This window comes from Arabidopsis lyrata, assembly GCF_000004255.2.
Source record: "Arabidopsis lyrata subsp. lyrata unplaced genomic scaffold ARALYscaffold_5, whole genome shotgun sequence".
In the NCBI taxonomy this organism is placed as follows: Eukaryota; Viridiplantae; Streptophyta; class Magnoliopsida; order Brassicales; family Brassicaceae; genus Arabidopsis; species Arabidopsis lyrata.
In genome coordinates this window covers 19,793,894-19,810,284 of record NW_003302551.1, presented here as the reverse complement: position 1 = coordinate 19,810,284, position 16,391 = coordinate 19,793,894, and the positions used below count along the sequence as shown (strand labels likewise).

The window sequence follows — 16,391 nt, the reverse complement described above, 5'->3', positions numbered from 1 at the left end:
TGACATTTTATCATTACTATAAGAACCTTTTTGAGAGGGATTTTGGAACACTTCTCTTGTTTTATCATCTAGTTACAAACTTATCACGACACGATTGTGTTTAGTAAGAGAACAAACAACAACACAGGACATCAGATTCACATACGACGTAGCACAAGCTGAAGCTGATCCACTTCTGGACGAGCCAGATCCATAATAAAGTTCCCTACACTTGGAAGCCACTGGTGTGAGGAAGATGAGTCGGAAACTGCCATTGTTGTGGATGATGACGATGATGCTTTATCACAGAGGTATGGCACTATATGCTTCTTCATGTCGGTATGAGATATCTGAAGATGATTTCCAGAGACGTTAACGAACTTCACTTTTCCAGCTTCATCTAAGGTTTTCAAACCGATCCAGTCTTCGGTATATAGCTTGGTCTGCAAAAGGAAAAAATCCAAACATTTACCATAACTCAACATCACTGCAATATTGATTGAGCCATTTGAAACAATGATTGAAGGGTTAAAATTACCTCTTGCGGCGGAAGAATGGTCTTGAAAGATCCATCAGGATAATATCCAAACCATGAGGTCTCTTTAGGTATCAATATTGTGTCATGCTCAAACTGATATTCGATAAAAAATAAAACGTTACCATCGAAAAGAAACTTGTAAGTTACGCAGAGAAGCGGGTTTGATGACTGACCATAATAAGCACAAGATTCTCCAAGCTTGAGAACCTCTCCTTATAAGTCGAGTTTTTGACTGGAAGTTCGTTGTTTAGCTTTGGTAGAAACCTACAGCCTTCCATGTAACCCGCTATGTCCTATGAAAAGCATTAAAGTTACAACACGAATGAAAATTCGAAACTTTTGAACCATTAACCAAAAAAAACTTACAGTCGGGATTTTGAGAAAACCGCTAGGAGCCAAATGTTCCTGAAACTCAATCAGATGTACTAAGTTTCATTCCCGTAACAGAAAATTGCGCAGAAGCGGTAAAATACTCCTGAACATTGTACCTGCATATAGTCGCTATAGATCTCTGCTTTGATCATACTGTCCAACATAATGCAAATCCAGGTAGCCTGCAAAATCAAGAAAATATATAACAAAAAGTTCCCCTGTCAATGACAGTTTTTCTTATCAAAGAAACCAAAATTTGGAGGGAGTTAGTTACTTACGCCACAGAACGGAATTGATGCAGTTCCAGCATGAGGACCCGCTACCGATACAAAATTCTTAACCTATTAACCGCAATAATCATTAGAGGAATATATAAGATTGAACAAGCTAGAACAAAAGCATGGCACTTTCATATCTTGCTACCAAAAAAGTATAAGAACATACAGGCATATGCACGTTATTGGGGACTTACAGGTGGTGCTCCATCGCAAAACTCGATGAGAGCTCGACCAATCATGTTACCCTGAGAAAGCCCCACAATGCTGTAACCGTCACTAAGCTCCGGCATACTTTTCACCTGTGGTAATAAACATACAAATAATGAAAATGGACTTTCAAAAGCCAAAATTGGTAAACACTTGATGATAGTAGCTTAAATCTGACCTTCTCACAAACAACTGATGTCTGCAAAACACACAAAAATGAGACCAAAAGTCAGTTTTTTTCCGGCATAGACTCATAAAAGTTCCATTCTTCCGACATGTGATATCAATACCTGATCAAGGAGAGGCATAGTCCATGAGTCCCATGAGCCATTCCCAATCTCCCTGAAATTCACAAAGCAACACAATCATGGATTAATACCAAAAGCTATTGCCAAATTTGAATATGTTAGTTGTATAATATAAAATAGACATACATGCAATAGCCTTGAGAACCAGACCAATCACTTAAAAGCTCTGTAAATTGTGTCACTCCTGCATTACTGCATTTATCCCCAATTCCTGAGAAAGTAAACACACAATTCTCTCTTTACTTTTTCCAGAAATCTAAAAGACACTTACAAAGCTAAACAATCTTCAGTAAAATATGAAAATAATTGAATGATTCTTTTTACTAATAAGAACATGATTGTTGCTGTATCCAATGACTTAAGGACCAAAAAAGGAGAAAAGGGAAACAATCAAATTACCATGCAGAACTATGAAAGGAACAGAAGAAGCCAGTGACACGAAATTGCAAATTAGGGCAACAATAATCGCTGCCTTAAGAAACGCCATTTTCTTCCTGTGATTTAAGACAACAAACAGATAAATCTCTCAAGTAGAGACCTTTCCGGTAATAGAAGCCTTTAATCTAGGGTTTTGGTGTTGGGAGAACAAAAGATGGTAAATTTGAAAACAGATACGTAAATATCCGGTACCGGAACACAAACTTCGCCGGCGAAAGTTAGTATCGTCTCCGACCGGATTTTATAATCAATCTCTCGAGAATTTTATTATTTGTTCAATGAGATCATTGTGGCATTCTTATCAACAGGTTAGGCACGTGTTGAGCACGCGCTAGTGAGTTAGTTGACTTTTTAGTTGGTTTCTCTTATCCACGCGCGAATTTAGCGCGTGATGGGTAGTTAAGTCAAACAGTAGTTGCAGGTTTGTCTGTAAGAGAACTAAAAGATTTGATTAGAAACAATTAGTGATTTTAACGTTCCGTGTCTTTATTTTGATCAACTTACAAATGGCATGACAATTGACAAGAGACTTGGATACTTTTATCTATGAAAAGAAACATATTTAAACCGGTCTGGTTTAAAAATCAAAACTTGTCTGCAGTAACTATGGAGTTCCTATTCTTCTGCATTAGGTGCAGTTAGGAGTGGGCATTTCGGGTCTGGTTTGGTTTCGGTTCTAATAGAACTCTAGCCGAATTCAAGCATAGTTAGTTTGGTTCAAGTTGTGTTCGGTTTGGTGTGGTTTTAATTCAATAAAGAGCCGAACAAAACAAATCAAATAAGAATTTTCATCAAATAAAAGTAATAGAGTTACAAGCATCAATTGAAAGATTACAACATGAGACATCTTCCACCAAGATATCAAAATTAATGTCAATATCAAGAAGAATTAGTAATACATATAGAAAAAGAAAAAAAGATAAAATGAACTAAGCAGAGATTGAGAGACTCTCTCAGATTGTGTAGTTGTTGCTGTTAGGATCATCAAGATCAATGCCTTTCAGCTTCGCAGCTGATTCGACTTTCCCCTTCAATGTCTGAAGCTCTCTCATTCTGCAAAATTCATCGGCAAATAGAAACATGAGATCATCTCTCAAACATGACAGAGACTAACAATCTCTAATTTACATATTAGAGATGCTTATTAGAAAAACTAACCTTGCAATTTCTGCGCGCCTTTTAGCTTCCTCAGCCATATTGTTAAGTTCCGTTGCGCTATTTCTCTCGTAAACTGGCTTTTGACCCGTCTCTAAACCGTGCAGTGTACGTTTCTCGGTGGCCCACGCAGCCATTCGTTCTTCTTGGCCAAAATTCTTCTTTCCTGTGAGTGCAGTCTGCAAACAAATCACGAGTTCTAGTTAGGCCAGTGTAATTGTGAAGTGCCGAATTTAGAGTAAGTGGTTCTGTCTTTTTATCTACATACCCTGCCCTCGACCATTCGGTTCCATGATTTGCCACTTAGAGCATAACGGACTAGGAATTTGATAGGATCAAGTAACATGTAAGTTACTATGTTGAATATCCAGATAACTCCAGTCCAACCCCATCCAATGCTTCTGATTCCAGCAAAAGGCCAAGTTGCCATTGCCGATATCACCGATGCAACCTATTAAAATAATACAGAGTTGGATTCTATTAACAAACTATAAACAAAGAGGTGAGTAAATAAGGAAGATAATCAGATAGGTGAGGGAAATATCTTTACCAGCTGCGCAATTAGGAAAGCAATTACAAGAAGAAAACCGGGACGCTCAACAAATGACCAGCTCCTGGAACGGGTCACGAAGATCAACGCTTGGCTGATCGTGCTGACTTGAAGGTAGACGGCGGAAGCCATCTGTTCATTCAAATGTGCAGCCGCTTTCTTGTCTTTCATGTCGAAATGGTGCTGGTTGAAGTTTCTCACACCGAAAATGTTCTACCACAAGAGGGGAAAAAAATATAGTTATATTTTGCTGACAGTTGAAATTAGAGTAAACAAAGAGAGGGATAGTGTGTTGCTTACATGGAAGAAGTTGGTTTCGTATGCTGCCCAGAAAAACACAACAGTCATGATCGCCAAGTAAGCTCCAAGGACAACACCAGTAGCAAAAATTTCCTTGAGTTTCCAACAATCTGGAGTTGGAGAAGGCTTGACTCTGTCCTTGGATATGGTCATTATAGTACCTTTTCAACAGGAAAGCTAATTTAGCAGGGTGAATGCTCAAGCACCAGCAAAAACCTTAAGCTAAATCATCGAGGAAGTTAACAATTACTAACCATCGTTAAGGATTGCAATTACAAGAACCATGAATGGAGGGAAGTCAAACTCCCAGAAGACACATAGAAGCATGAAACCCATCTGTAACACAAGGGCATAGAAAAAAATGTGTTATTAGATGAAAGTAAGACCAAGTATTTGTAAAAACTAAAGCATTTCTGACTTAGAAACTTACGACAATACGTATAGTGATAGAAACAGCATATATCTGCAAAATGAAGGTAAACCAAAAAATTCAATCTAAGCATTCAATTTAAACTTTATCAGGTAATAGCCAATGAGGCAGAAGAATTTATGTACCGTGTAATTTTTCATTCTCTGGAAAATTGCACGGCTAGTCAAGACAGCACTGATGATAACACTTAGTCCAGGTTCTGTTAAGACAATATCAGAAGCACCCCGAGCAGCATCAGTGGCATCATCCACAGCAATTCCAATATCAGCTTTCTTCAAGGCAGGTGCGTCATTCACTCCATCACCAGTCATACCGCATATGTGTTTTCGGGATTGTAATCTCTTCACAATCTCATACTTATGCTCTAAAAATCAGAAAAGGGGTTTGTCAATGTCAGATATCGCTGAAAGATCATAGTTACAAATGTAGTTTACATGTAAGTTACGTTACCAGGAAAGACTCCCGCAAAACCATCTGCGTTCTCGATAAGTTCATCAACAGAAATTCCTTCAGTGTTGTTATCAGAAAGCAAAGATGAAGACGGGTACATGTTTGTGCCCATTCCAAGCCTTCTTCCTGTTTCTTTGGCAATTGCAAGCTGGTCACCTGCAAGTATTAAGATTTTTGACATTTTATGAGTACACAAGGTCGAGTAGGAGCTAAAGATATGGCGGATAGGAGCTAAAGAAAGGCTCTGTACCTGTGATCATTTTAACACTGACTCCAAGATGAAGTGCTCGCTCAATTGTCTGTGCACTGTCATGACGAGGAGGATCAAACAGAGGAAGAAGAGCTACAAAGTCCCATGGACCACCTTCACCTTTAACATCACCATCTGGTACTTCCTATTATTGGAAAAGGGAATTTTACAACGTAATCATAGGAGATATCCCATTTAAAACAAGTGCACATTTAAAACATAATTGTACCTGATACGCCAACCCAAGGGATCTTAGGCCACGTTCTGCAAATTTTTCGATTGTAGCATGTACCTTTTCCTTGATTTCTAATTTGTTGTGTGCCATATCCAAAATCTAGAGAAGGACAAATCATCAGAACAATATCTTAGGAAAAATAGGTAAACTTAAAGTAATGTCGTAATAGCTAGTTATAAACAAAGGTTATAACCTCTTCAGGCGCGCCTTTGCTCACTCGGTGCATTTTGCCTTCTCCGTCTAGGTACGTTAGTGCAGTTCTTCTATTAGCTGGACTGAATGGAAGAAAATGGAGTTCTTTAATCCCAGCACGTGCCTGAAGACAAAGTATCAGATCAATACATCACAATGTTTATACCTCTTGAAAGTAACTGAATCTAGTTTACTTGAAAGTTGAGTCTTTAATCAATACCTCTTTCGGGTCTGCTAACATCGAAACAATTGCAGTATCAATAGCGTCTTGGTTCTCTAAACGTGCAGCTCTTGCAGCCATAAGCACAGCCATATCTCTGTCGATGCCCCTCTTAAAAACCTGTAACAAAAGAAATGAAAGTGCTCTTATTACATCATCGTCCTCAACCTATCAAGATATGTATATACAAAGTAAGAAGAACGGAGGAAAGATGCAAACCTCGATCAGATTCTTATCCACGGAAAGCTTGTTGAGCGTGAGAGTACCTGTTTTATCACTGCACAGAACATCCATTCCTGCCATTTCTTCAATGGCTGTCATTCTCTTTGTTATGGCACCCTGAAATAGATTGTAAAGTCATTTATACAGAACACACAAAATCAACAAAAGTTTACTGACTCTGTCTTAAAGACTTGTATTGACCTGTTGAGCCAAACGATGAGCACCAATTGCCATTGTAACAGAGAGAACAGTAGGCATTGCAATGGGGATCCCACCAATCAATAAAACAAGAAGGTTATCGATACCAACACGGTACCCTCTCTTTTGAAGACCGTATATAACAACGATTTCAATTGCCATTCCTACTGCAATCGAGCAGATACAGAAATTTCCTATTGCTGTCAAAACCTGGAAATCAATTTACAAAGATTATATTTAGTCACTGACTCCAAAACCTCTGTAAAATGTTATATTTTACTCCAAAGTGTGAACAAACCTTCTGGAAGTGACCAACATGGGTAGTACTATCCACAAGATGAGCCGCCTTTCCAAAGAAAGTGTGGACGCCAGTCGCTATAACAACTGCTTCAATTTCACCTTGCTTGCAAGTTGAACCAGAGTACACTGAAGCACCGGGATTTTTGGTTACAGGAAGAGATTCACCTGTGAGTGCTGACTGTGAAAAAGATAAAAATAACCAAGATTTAGTCAAGAGACAGATAAGATGCAGAGCAATGATATCTCTATATCTAGAAGTAGAACTTGCCTGGTCAATCTTTAAAGGGTCTCCTTCAAGAAGACGAGCATCAGCAGGAATGATATCTCCAAGTTTGATAGTAACTATATCTCCTGGAACCAACTCAGCTGCATCTATCTCATTCCATTTCCCATCGCGGACGGCCTAAAGCAATTGATTTGTAAATAAGCTACTACCATCAAAGTTTAAATGTACACAACAAAAAGGAATAAATTTAAACCTTCGCTTTAGGGGCTAACTGAGCCATGAGAGCAGCAGCTGCATTTCCAGCATTGTTTTCTTCTACAAAACTGATTGTCGAGTTTATCAAAAGTAAGACAACAATACCCACGAAATCGTGATAATCCGGTGGCTTGCCCTGAAAAGTTGAGACAAATTAGTTTCATCAGAGTCTCAAAATTGTTTTAAGAATCTACATTAAGCGAGACCTTCCACAATTCACGTATTTACGTAGTGTCGAAGAAGAAACGACTAATGAGAGGAAAGGGAAGAAAAGACATACTCCTCCATGTGCAAGACCAATGGCCATGAGGGCTGCAGCTTCCATGACCCATGAAAGTGGATTCCACATGAACCCCAAGAACTTGAGTATCTTACTCTCCTGCAGAACCATATAAAAAGAGAGATCAACATACCATTAAAAGAGAGAAAATAAGAGCTCAATACGAGATTGAAAAATCATTTTTTAAAACCTTTTTCTCCTCAAGTTTGTTGTAACCAAACAAGGTAAGTCGTTCCTGCACTTCATTGGAGGTCAATCCTTCTTTCGTACATTTGAGGTGTTGAAAAACCTCTTCAACGGGAACATTTTCCTGCAACGATCCATGAGAAATTAGAAATTACATTTTCCTAATTGCTTAAATAGCTATCAGAAGCAGTCATCTGCAAAAAAAAAAGTGGTGAGGTATAAAAATACATACCAGATCAATGCTCTCGGTGGTGATAGCCTTGAGAGCTTCTATGTCTGTCATATCGAACTTCCTTTTTGCTTGAGCCTGAAGTTACTAGAACTCAGTAATGAAATCTGGACAGACAAATTAATTTATTCATCATTAAGCACTACATATTTTCCTTCTGCCTGAAGATATCACAAGACCACTTTCTTTTATCACAAAGCATCCCCCCCCTAACACTTTTTTCTACATACTCAACTCAAACATAAAACTAATTATTTGAAGTTTATGCAGACATGAATCAAAGCGAAGCAATGCAAAATAAACACAAACCTGGACCAAAATAAACCCTTCACCAAAGCATCACCCGTTCTCCCTTCTCAGCTTGACCTTCACAAAGGAAACAGGACAAGCTTTTAAAACCAGGGGCAAATCTGGAAGTTGAGACAAATGTGTAATGCAGGCAACATATAAAGAAGACAACAAGGTCTATATAATAACGGTTTCAAAGATCTTGCCGGCCAGATTAACTCAATGCAGAAAAAAGCTGACTCATTCAAAATGCAACTAACTTTTCTTCTTTTGTTTAATTGTCACTATTGTTACCGTAGAACGTAATTAAAATAAGGATGAGAAAAAAAAGATCTGATAAACAGATATTCCTTTTACCAATGTACATGTGAAGACGTAGAAGAATTAGCAAATTTGTAGCCTCTCTCAGCATCTACCGGCATTAGGGTAGTAAGAAATCTAAACTAAACTGCATTGGGTTTCTTCTTTTTATTAACATTTTACCTCCGTAAGAATCCTAGATTAATTGTAACTCTTGCTCCTAGCAATCAGGAAAAGAAAATTCTCAAAAGTCAAAAAGAATCTGACTAAGATGTTAATGTCTAAGGTCGAGCTAATCAAAGCATTGACCTCTGTTTTTGCCTATTGAAAAGGTTAGAGGGACAAAAAAAAAAAAAAAAAACAATTGGCACACGCGTCAAATAATTCGATCAAAATTCACCCTTAATCGCATTATTTAGCACGGTTCCTATTCTTAGAACGTGAAAGAAAACTCACAAAATGTAAAAATCTATAATAAACAATTCAAGATAGTGGTGATCCATATTGTTGGGATTTTTTATTTTCTACGCTGATCAGGATATTCCGAGATTCTTGAGAGCTAAACACCGTCCATTATATCAAAATCAATGATTAATAACAACTTTTTGACCATATAAATCTTCAGAAGACAAAGAACCATTTAGTGGACAGCAACAATCTAGCCGGACGTGTTTTCGACAAGTTTCTTGCCTTGTTATTCTGTTTTCTAATTGTTTAATGAGAGCAAGATCCATGCCCGTACCAATTACGGAAGATAATAAAATAAGGGTCAAATTTGTTGTACCTTGTTGGAGGTGACATCATGCAATTGGTCAAGAAGTATCCATAGGCATCAATAATCTCAAACTGTATCTTTAGAATGAGAAAGCCTGTCAAGACAAAGCTCTCATGGTCCTGTAGTTTTCTCCATTGAAATCTACAGCTTCTGGTTTTGGAGTTGTAGCTTCCGGTGTGAGCTGCTGCATTAGAGTAGGATTGCTCTGTGCCACCCGTTAACTGGTCGGTTAACCGAGCAAACTTCATTTAGCCTTTGAAAGTCAGGATTTTTGCCTCATTCAATTATCCAAAAGAAGCTGAGAAAGCATCATCTTAACGAAAACATAGGCATTACACTTTACTTTCTGAGAGTCCAAGGGTTTCTCGAACTCATAATAAAGAAAAAGAAACTCTAATTAGCAAGAAAATCATTTTAAAATGTAAACATGGAGTTCAACGAAACACAGGTGATTTGAGGAAGTTCATGTTGGCATTTCGACGAACAACTGGTGGGCAAGTCAAGTAAACATGTACTGCGAGATGTTCGACGAGTGAGACTTCACTTGAGAACAAATATGGTCATGACGAAATCTGATTTGTAACTTAAAGTAACAATCCAGAATGATCCTCACAAATTAAGTGTTTCACGTTCATATATAGCTTAGCTACTTCAACAAGTTACAGAAATAGGAAGCTAGAGCCGTTTATATACTAACTGTCGATGTTGGTCGTCACGGTCACTTGCCCAATTCCCTTATTTTTATTCCATTTTTGGATTTTGAGATTTTTAAAAAATCTATGTAAACTGAATACTATATAGTTTCCAATTTATATTTATTGCAAACTGCATTTAAATTTTTATTAGTTTTCTACTTTTCTTTCCAACAATTAGAACTCTTAGAGCATGATTATTGGTAGTATCTTAGAAATAAATCTTAGGAATATTTAAGTAATATATTTGTAAAAGTGATAGTTAAGATATAGTATTTTTGGGTTAAGATTTTTGTGTGATTAATGGTAGGTTCTTAACATGTGGTTCTTAGAAAAAAAAATATTAATACAAAAATAAAATTTATAATTATAGAAAATTTAATAATTGTTGCAAATTAAAAAAATTAAAACATACATGAGATACAATTTATAACATAAATAACATAAAGCACAAATATTTTAAACTTAATTTCTAGAATATTTTGTCCATATATGCTCGACCAAATCCTTCTTCAATTGTAGATGCATACCTCGATCACGAATTCGAGTTCTAGTGGCCATCGTATCGAAGAAATTTGAAGGCATATCTGTAGAATATGTGAAATCCACCCGTGAACTTCCTGCAGATTCCGCTTGTTCGAATTCGGTCGTATCAAACAGAGTATACCCATCTCGTTCGTCTTCTACTATCATATTGTGAAGTATTATACATGCTCGCATAATATTTCCTATTTTTACCTTATCCCAAAGAAGAGCCGGATTTTTGACAATAGCAAATCGAGCTTGCAAAACTCCAAAAGCACGCTCGACATCTTTACGGCAAGCTTCTTGATGGGTTGCAAATAAAGATGCTTTTTCAGTTTGTGGAAGTGAAATAGATTGGATAAAAGTAGCCCATTTAGGATAAATGCCATCCGTGAGATAGTAACCCAAATTATACTCGTTCCCGTTGACTGTATAATTCACTGCTGGTGCTCGCCCTTTTAAGATGTCATCAAAAACCGGAGAGCGATCTAGAATATTAATATCGTTTAAAGTACCTGGCGGTCCAAAAAACGCATGCCATATCCAAAGATCTTGGGAAGCTACAGCCTCTAAAACGATCGTTGGTTTTCCAGAGGCACGTGTATATTGTCCTTTCCAAGAGGTAGGGCAATTCTTCCACTCCCAATGCATACAATCAATGCTTCCCATCATCCCGGGAAATCCTCGAATCTCTCCAATATGGAGTAGTCGTTGAAGATCTTCTGCAGTGGGTTGTCGTAGGTACTCATCTCCAAAGCAATCAATAATTCCGTCAACAAAATGTTCCATGCACTTCATCGAAGTGGTTGCACCAATCCGGAGATATTCGTCAACCGCATCAGCTGCTAAACCATATGCAAGCATACGAATTGCTGCTGTACACTTCTGTAGTGTAGAAAAACCGTATCTTCCTGTAGCATCTCTTTTTTGTTGAAAGAATGGAATTGTGGAGAGTCGATCAACAACACGCATGAATAATGGCTTGTTCATTCTAAAACGGCGTCTGAATAGATTAGGAGGAAAAGTTGGATTTTCTGCGAAATAATCGTTCCATAACTGGATGTGTCCTTCTTCTCGATTTCTTTCAATATGGACTCGTTTTTTCCTCGGTTTTGCGGTTTGTGGACGATCACCGTAAGAATACAAAGAATTATCTATTTCTTGCTGTAAAATATTACTAAATTCTTCGTCCAACGCTTCTTCTAAATTTTCATGGGAAGATGATGCCATTTACAATGTAGAATTGTTTTGGATTTTTTTGAGTAAAAATAGAAGCCTTGGCGTAGAAAAGAAATTGGAGATTTTAGTTGTAGAAAAGAAAAAGAAGCCTTGGAGATTTTTGTTGCAAGTAACTGTTTTTAGAGTAGAAAAGAAATAGAAGCAAAGTAAGAAGGAAAGAGTCTGGACAATTGATATTACAAAGTGATATTACATGGTCATATTTATAGTGGACTACACAAAACATATACATGGTTAAGAAGCAAAGTGAAACATGTGGCTACAATGAATACTTGTATCCGTGAACAAACAGAGAGGACTTGTGGTAAAAAGAAAACTCATTCAAACATGTGGTTAGAATCAAGACTTGTAGTGTCCGTGTACTTGCTGGAATCTTGTCCTCTTTAACATGTCCCCTTCTTGTCAACTTGTCTTTTTGCTTCACGTGTTGCTAGTGAAGCAACTTGTCTATCCTGCACAAAAACACAAACGTGTTACCATCACAATATCACAACTCCACTTGTTTGTCATGCACTTCAACTATTTCAAGCAAAACTGATTCATACAAACACAAATTCATACAAACACTGATTCATTGATTCAAACAAGTTCATACAAGCAAAAGACTTAACTTATGACAGAAAACACAAATTGAAATACAACAAAAAGACAAACTTATGATACATGAAACAAAGAAAGCCGAACTTATGATACATGAAACAAAAGAAATCCTTCAAGCATTTGACAACATGTCATTTATGAGCTTGTCTTTTAAGGCAATTTCTGTGTCACTAAGCTCTGTTTTTGCAAGTAGACTATCAAGCATACTATGCTTGCTCTGTTTCTCTTTTAACTCAAAGTTCTTTTTTGAGATCTCCCATATGCCCTGCAACCTAGAGAGACCATTGCCTTCTTCTCCCACAGTCTTTTTTGCGTTGGCCTTTGCAGCCTTAACACCAATAGGACGATGCATTGCTTCCTCTACTCCATGGGACAGTGGCTGACAGCTTGAAGGCTCAACAGACTCCTTAGTCTTTCTTCTTTTAGACTGTCCAGTCGGTTTAGTAGTAGGAGCTGAACACCATTTTTGATCATGGCGAAGCTCTCTCCAAGCATGCTCAAGATTGAATTTTGCATCATAGTCGTTGGTGAAGATTTGGTGAGCCAGTTTCATCACATCATCATCATTCTGGCCACTTGATTGCTGTTTTAACGCAGCCTCATAACTCCCTACAAACTTGCATACACCATCATTGATCTTAGCCCACCTCTGCTTTATGTGATCTGGCTCTCTCCTTTCCACACCTTTCAGATTTGGACTTGCACCATAATAGTTAGCAATGCGTGACCAAAAAGCATTACCCTTTTGTTCATTGCCTATTACTGGATCCTTACTTGTGTTGAGCCAAGCACTGATGAGCACCACGTCTTCTATGGGAGACCATTTCCTTCTCCCTCTTTTCACCTTGGGTTTGTGTGCAGCTTGGCTTGGAGAGTCAGCTTGGCTTGGAAAGACAGGGACATCATCATACGGATTGGCTTCTAGATTGTGAACCTCTTGTTGACTAGTTAAGAGGTTCACAAAGCCTGATCCATGACTATATGGATATGAATCCATAGCCTAGTTCTCTGGTTGGTGTTGAAAGGAAGCAGGATAAAAAAAGAAGAAGTGTTTTTGGTGTGTGTAAATCAGTATTAAGTTAGAGAAGAAGAGGTTCATATATAACAAGAGAAACGCTTGGTTTGTGTTAAGTGTGACACTAAATTCTTTACCTAATCAAATAAAACACAGAGGCTATAGGCATTGATAACAAAGATTTGTTGTTGAGTAGGCAGGGCATTATTAAAAAAGAGTAGGGGTGTGTGTTTAAGTGTACGTGATAGAACATAATGAGAGATAGAGTGTTTAGGTTTTTATTAAAAGGGAAGAAATCAATTAGACAAGAAGTTTGACAGATAAGAAATGAATTAGACAATAAGTGCTAGGTGTTTTAAGTGTGACACAACAAGCAATCAATACCAACTACCAAGCATTGAGTAAACACAAAGACAACAATAAAAACAATCAAATCAAATTAAAGCATTTCAGGCTTAAACTTTAAAGACAAATAAACATATGCTTCTATTAGCATTGGCTCATGTTATTTGTGCGATAGATTAGGTATTCTACTTGAGCAGAGATCACCAAATAAACACTTGGAGAAACACATTCAAACCAAATTCAATCATTTTAAAAAACTGCAAGTTCAAGCATTACATTGATCTAATAACATACACATAAATAAGACTAACTGACATATGAAACAAAATTAAATATGATGTAGACAATCAAATTAAAGCATTTCAAGATCTTAACCTAATCTAAAACAAACAAGATTTACTCATTCAATGATTTAATATCTTCACATAGACTAAAACAAACAAGTTCATACAAGAATTACCTTCAATGAGCTGTTACTCCGTACTCCATGTAATGAACCTCATCTCTAATAAACCTCATATGTCGCAAGTTCTCCAATTGACCTTGCCAAAAACAGAGAAACATATCAAACTCATCAAAAACAAATCATCTCAAATCAAAGCAATGATAACAGAGAACACGTATCAAACAGATCAATTTTATGGTTCAAAACGACACTATCTGCGATGTTAAATGGAAACAAACGGATAAATTACGAATTCCCAATCTTTTAACATCATATGAACCCTAATTTTTTATAAAACTTTCTGCTAACAAAACCCAACCCTAATTTGGTTTGAAAACGACATGCAAACATCAGAGAACACTAATTTTGATACAGTCAATTTCCAATTGTGAAAAACCCTAATTTTCGAAGCATAATTAAAACCCTGATTTTCGATCTACAAGTGAAATCAAAGAGTTACATACCATTTATCCCGCAGATGATGATACAGACGGATCAAAACTGCAATCCCCACTCAATTAACCTCTCTATTCGACGGAGGAAGCCGATTGATAGAGATTTCTCCGGCGGAAGTTTCAAGAACTTGAGGGAGAGTGAGACAACATCGAAGAGTGAACATAACGACTGCTCAAACACGAAATTCCTTTCAAGTGCTACTCTCAATTCGACGGAACAAGACCGTCGGAGAGCTTAAATCGTCGGCGTTTACAAAACAGAGAGAGAGAGAGAGAGAGATGTGAAATCGCTTGGCTTGGAGAAAGAAAACACGGGAGAAAAAAAAAATTCTCCTTTTATTTGTTTTTTTAACATGTTAGATACTGACACGTATGAACATCTTAGACCAACAAAAACATCTTACCTAAGATATAAATCTTAGATTAATTTTGTTGGTTTGATTATATTTAATCAACTTTAATACTAAGATATCTCTAAGATATTGCTGTTAATCATGCTCTTATATTGAGAGATTATCTTGTAATGTCAATATAACAGATTATTTCTTTCTTTATGTAGATAACATAAAATCCAACTTTGTTTTTTTTCTTTGTTATATTTATATATAAAATAATATAGAATAAAATGTTATTTCAGACTTAGGGCATACATAGTGGGAAACTTTAGTTTTGGGTACTATAATTTTTTTGTAAAAGAGAGAGATTTGGTTAGAGGAGAAAGAGAGAGGAGAGAGAGGAGAGAGATAGATGAAACATAAAACATTAAAATAATACCCATACCCAAGTGTTATCTCACACCCATGTGTTATACTATTATATTATTTTCCTTTTTAATAATACTCACACCCCACCAAAACATACACCACTGTGTATGGTCTTAGGGGTGGTGCTATGTATGCTCAAGCACTGGATCCCACAATTTTGTTTTGTTTTTCTTTAAGGTTTTAGGGTCCTAAATTTTAGAAAATATGTATAATTTTCAGACTTTTTTAAAAAATGTGCACAAGGTCCAAAAAAAAATTTGAGCCGGCCCTGAACTTATATAGTCACATATCATTTTTTCGGAATCAGAAATCGATGACAAAAAAAATGAGAGAAGAGACACAGAAATTTGAAATTTTCTTAACATATGAAAGAGAAAGAGAAGTTGGAGATAGGGGAAGGTTATTTCTGTCGGTACTGTTTACCAACTTGTTATTACGTACATATGCATTACATTTTTCTCAACCAAAATATGACTACTTCAAAGGTTCACTCAAAGAATGAGTCACATTTTCTTTAGTGTTGAGGCATCCACTTCTTGGACTCAGTCTTTATCATTTTCTCCCACAACTAATATCATTAGTGTGTTTTGCCTAGTTGTATATATATTGCAACATTTCTATGCACTTTATAGGAAATAATTAATTTTCATTTTGTCCTCTATGATTCGATATATACTCATAAAACAAACAAAAAAGGCCACATGTAGTACTTTGCACACTAATTGAAGACAGTTTGGTCCTTATAGTTATAATACGCAGGGTCTCCAGAGAACAACTTATAAGATAACTTGAGTCTGGTTAATAAAAAGCGTCTACAGTTTTGGAGTTGGTTTTATAGGGCGGCGATGATGAGTCTTTTGGAACAAAGTGTGATTGGTAAAGAAACTAGAAAGCTCAAGAAAAAGGAAATAATGCATGTGGTTTCCTTTTGTTCTATTCACTAAAAGACTTTTCCAAAGAGGAAAGTAACACTTTTCACCGTTTTCAGCTTCAGCTTTTCACCATCTTGCCGTTTTCCTTTCTATCGGTGCTTTTTTCATCTTCTACCTTAGCTCATAAGCCTCAGATCCACGAGGACCACGACCCTCGTAGTAATTAAAAATTGACTTTTTTTAACGTTAATTACAAGTTGTCTTTTTGTGTTACTGTT

At 36.8% G+C, this 16,391-nt stretch overlaps 4 protein-coding genes across 4 annotated transcripts; 1 reads left to right on the top strand and 3 right to left on the bottom strand.

Moving 5' to 3' along the window:
- Positions 1-27: 27 nt before the first annotated feature.
- LOC9312618 (palmitoyl-protein thioesterase 1) lies at positions 28-2,408 on the bottom strand. The gene is made up of 12 exons (XM_021024476.1): positions 2,313-2,408; positions 2,082-2,176; positions 1,809-1,893; positions 1,665-1,716; positions 1,553-1,573; positions 1,362-1,466; positions 1,168-1,230; positions 1,006-1,071; positions 884-922; positions 691-810; positions 518-610; positions 28-422 (listed from the first exon to the last, which is right to left on the bottom strand). Exons 2-12 carry the CDS (start codon positions 2,167-2,169, stop codon positions 138-140), a joined length of 1,017 nt encoding a protein of 338 aa, XP_020880135.1. The 5' UTR covers positions 2,170-2,176; positions 2,313-2,408; the 3' UTR covers positions 28-137.
- A 481-nt stretch (positions 2,409-2,889) lies between these two features.
- On the bottom strand, positions 2,890-8,230 carry LOC110228699 (ATPase 7, plasma membrane-type). The gene is made up of 22 exons (XM_021026752.1): positions 8,108-8,230; positions 7,802-7,905; positions 7,574-7,693; positions 7,384-7,482; positions 7,102-7,239; positions 6,891-7,025; positions 6,621-6,800; positions 6,326-6,532; positions 6,122-6,241; positions 5,903-6,022; positions 5,684-5,806; positions 5,485-5,589; positions 5,256-5,400; positions 5,006-5,161; positions 4,681-4,919; positions 4,556-4,588; positions 4,380-4,461; positions 4,126-4,286; positions 3,826-4,038; positions 3,544-3,726; positions 3,279-3,454; positions 2,890-3,173 (listed from the first exon to the last, which is right to left on the bottom strand). The coding sequence occupies exons 2-22, from the start codon at positions 7,850-7,852 to the stop codon at positions 3,074-3,076; spliced, it is 2,886 nt and encodes a 961-aa protein (XP_020882411.1). The 5' UTR covers positions 7,853-7,905; positions 8,108-8,230; the 3' UTR covers positions 2,890-3,073.
- Positions 8,089-8,248, top strand: LOC110228700. The gene is given in 2 exon segments (XM_021026753.1): positions 8,089-8,118; positions 8,120-8,248. Coding segments are annotated over 2 exon segments (159 nt in total).
- Positions 8,249-10,310: 2,062 nt separating this feature from the next.
- LOC9314397 lies at positions 10,311-14,725 on the bottom strand. The gene is made up of 3 exons (XM_021024217.1): positions 14,487-14,725; positions 14,038-14,119; positions 10,311-12,069 (listed from the first exon to the last, which is right to left on the bottom strand). Exon 3 carries the CDS (start codon positions 11,606-11,608, stop codon positions 10,319-10,321), a length of 1,290 nt encoding a protein of 429 aa, XP_020879876.1. The 5' UTR covers positions 11,609-12,069; positions 14,038-14,119; positions 14,487-14,725; the 3' UTR covers positions 10,311-10,318.
- Positions 14,726-16,391: the final 1,666 nt, after the last annotated feature.

Bases quoted from the DNA above. Each gene is read 5' to 3' on its own strand.
- LOC9312618 (XM_021024476.1), bottom strand. From the start codon at position 2,169: ATGGCGTTTCTTAAGGCAGCGATTATTGTTGCCCTAATTTGCAATTTC. The intron at 1,467-1,552 runs GTCAGATTTAAG...TTATTACCACAG, and splicing joins CATCAGTTGTTTGTGAGAAG to GTGAAAAGTATGCCGGAGCT. The intron at 1,072-1,167 runs GTAAGTAACTAA...TTGATTTTGCAG, and splicing joins CATCAATTCCGTTCTGTGGC to GCTACCTGGATTTGCATTAT.
- LOC110228699 (XM_021026752.1), bottom strand. From the start codon at position 7,852: ATGACAGACATAGAAGCTCTCAAGGCTATCACCACCGAGAGCATTGAT. The intron at 4,589-4,680 runs GTACATAAATTC...TTCATTTTGCAG, and splicing joins AGAGAATGAAAAATTACACG to ATATATGCTGTTTCTATCAC. The intron at 3,727-3,825 runs GTAAAGATATTT...TTATTTTAATAG, and splicing joins CTTTCCTAATTGCGCAGCTG to GTTGCATCGGTGATATCGGC.
- LOC9314397 (XM_021024217.1), bottom strand. From the start codon at position 11,608: ATGGCATCATCTTCCCATGAAAATTTAGAAGAAGCGTTGGACGAAGAA.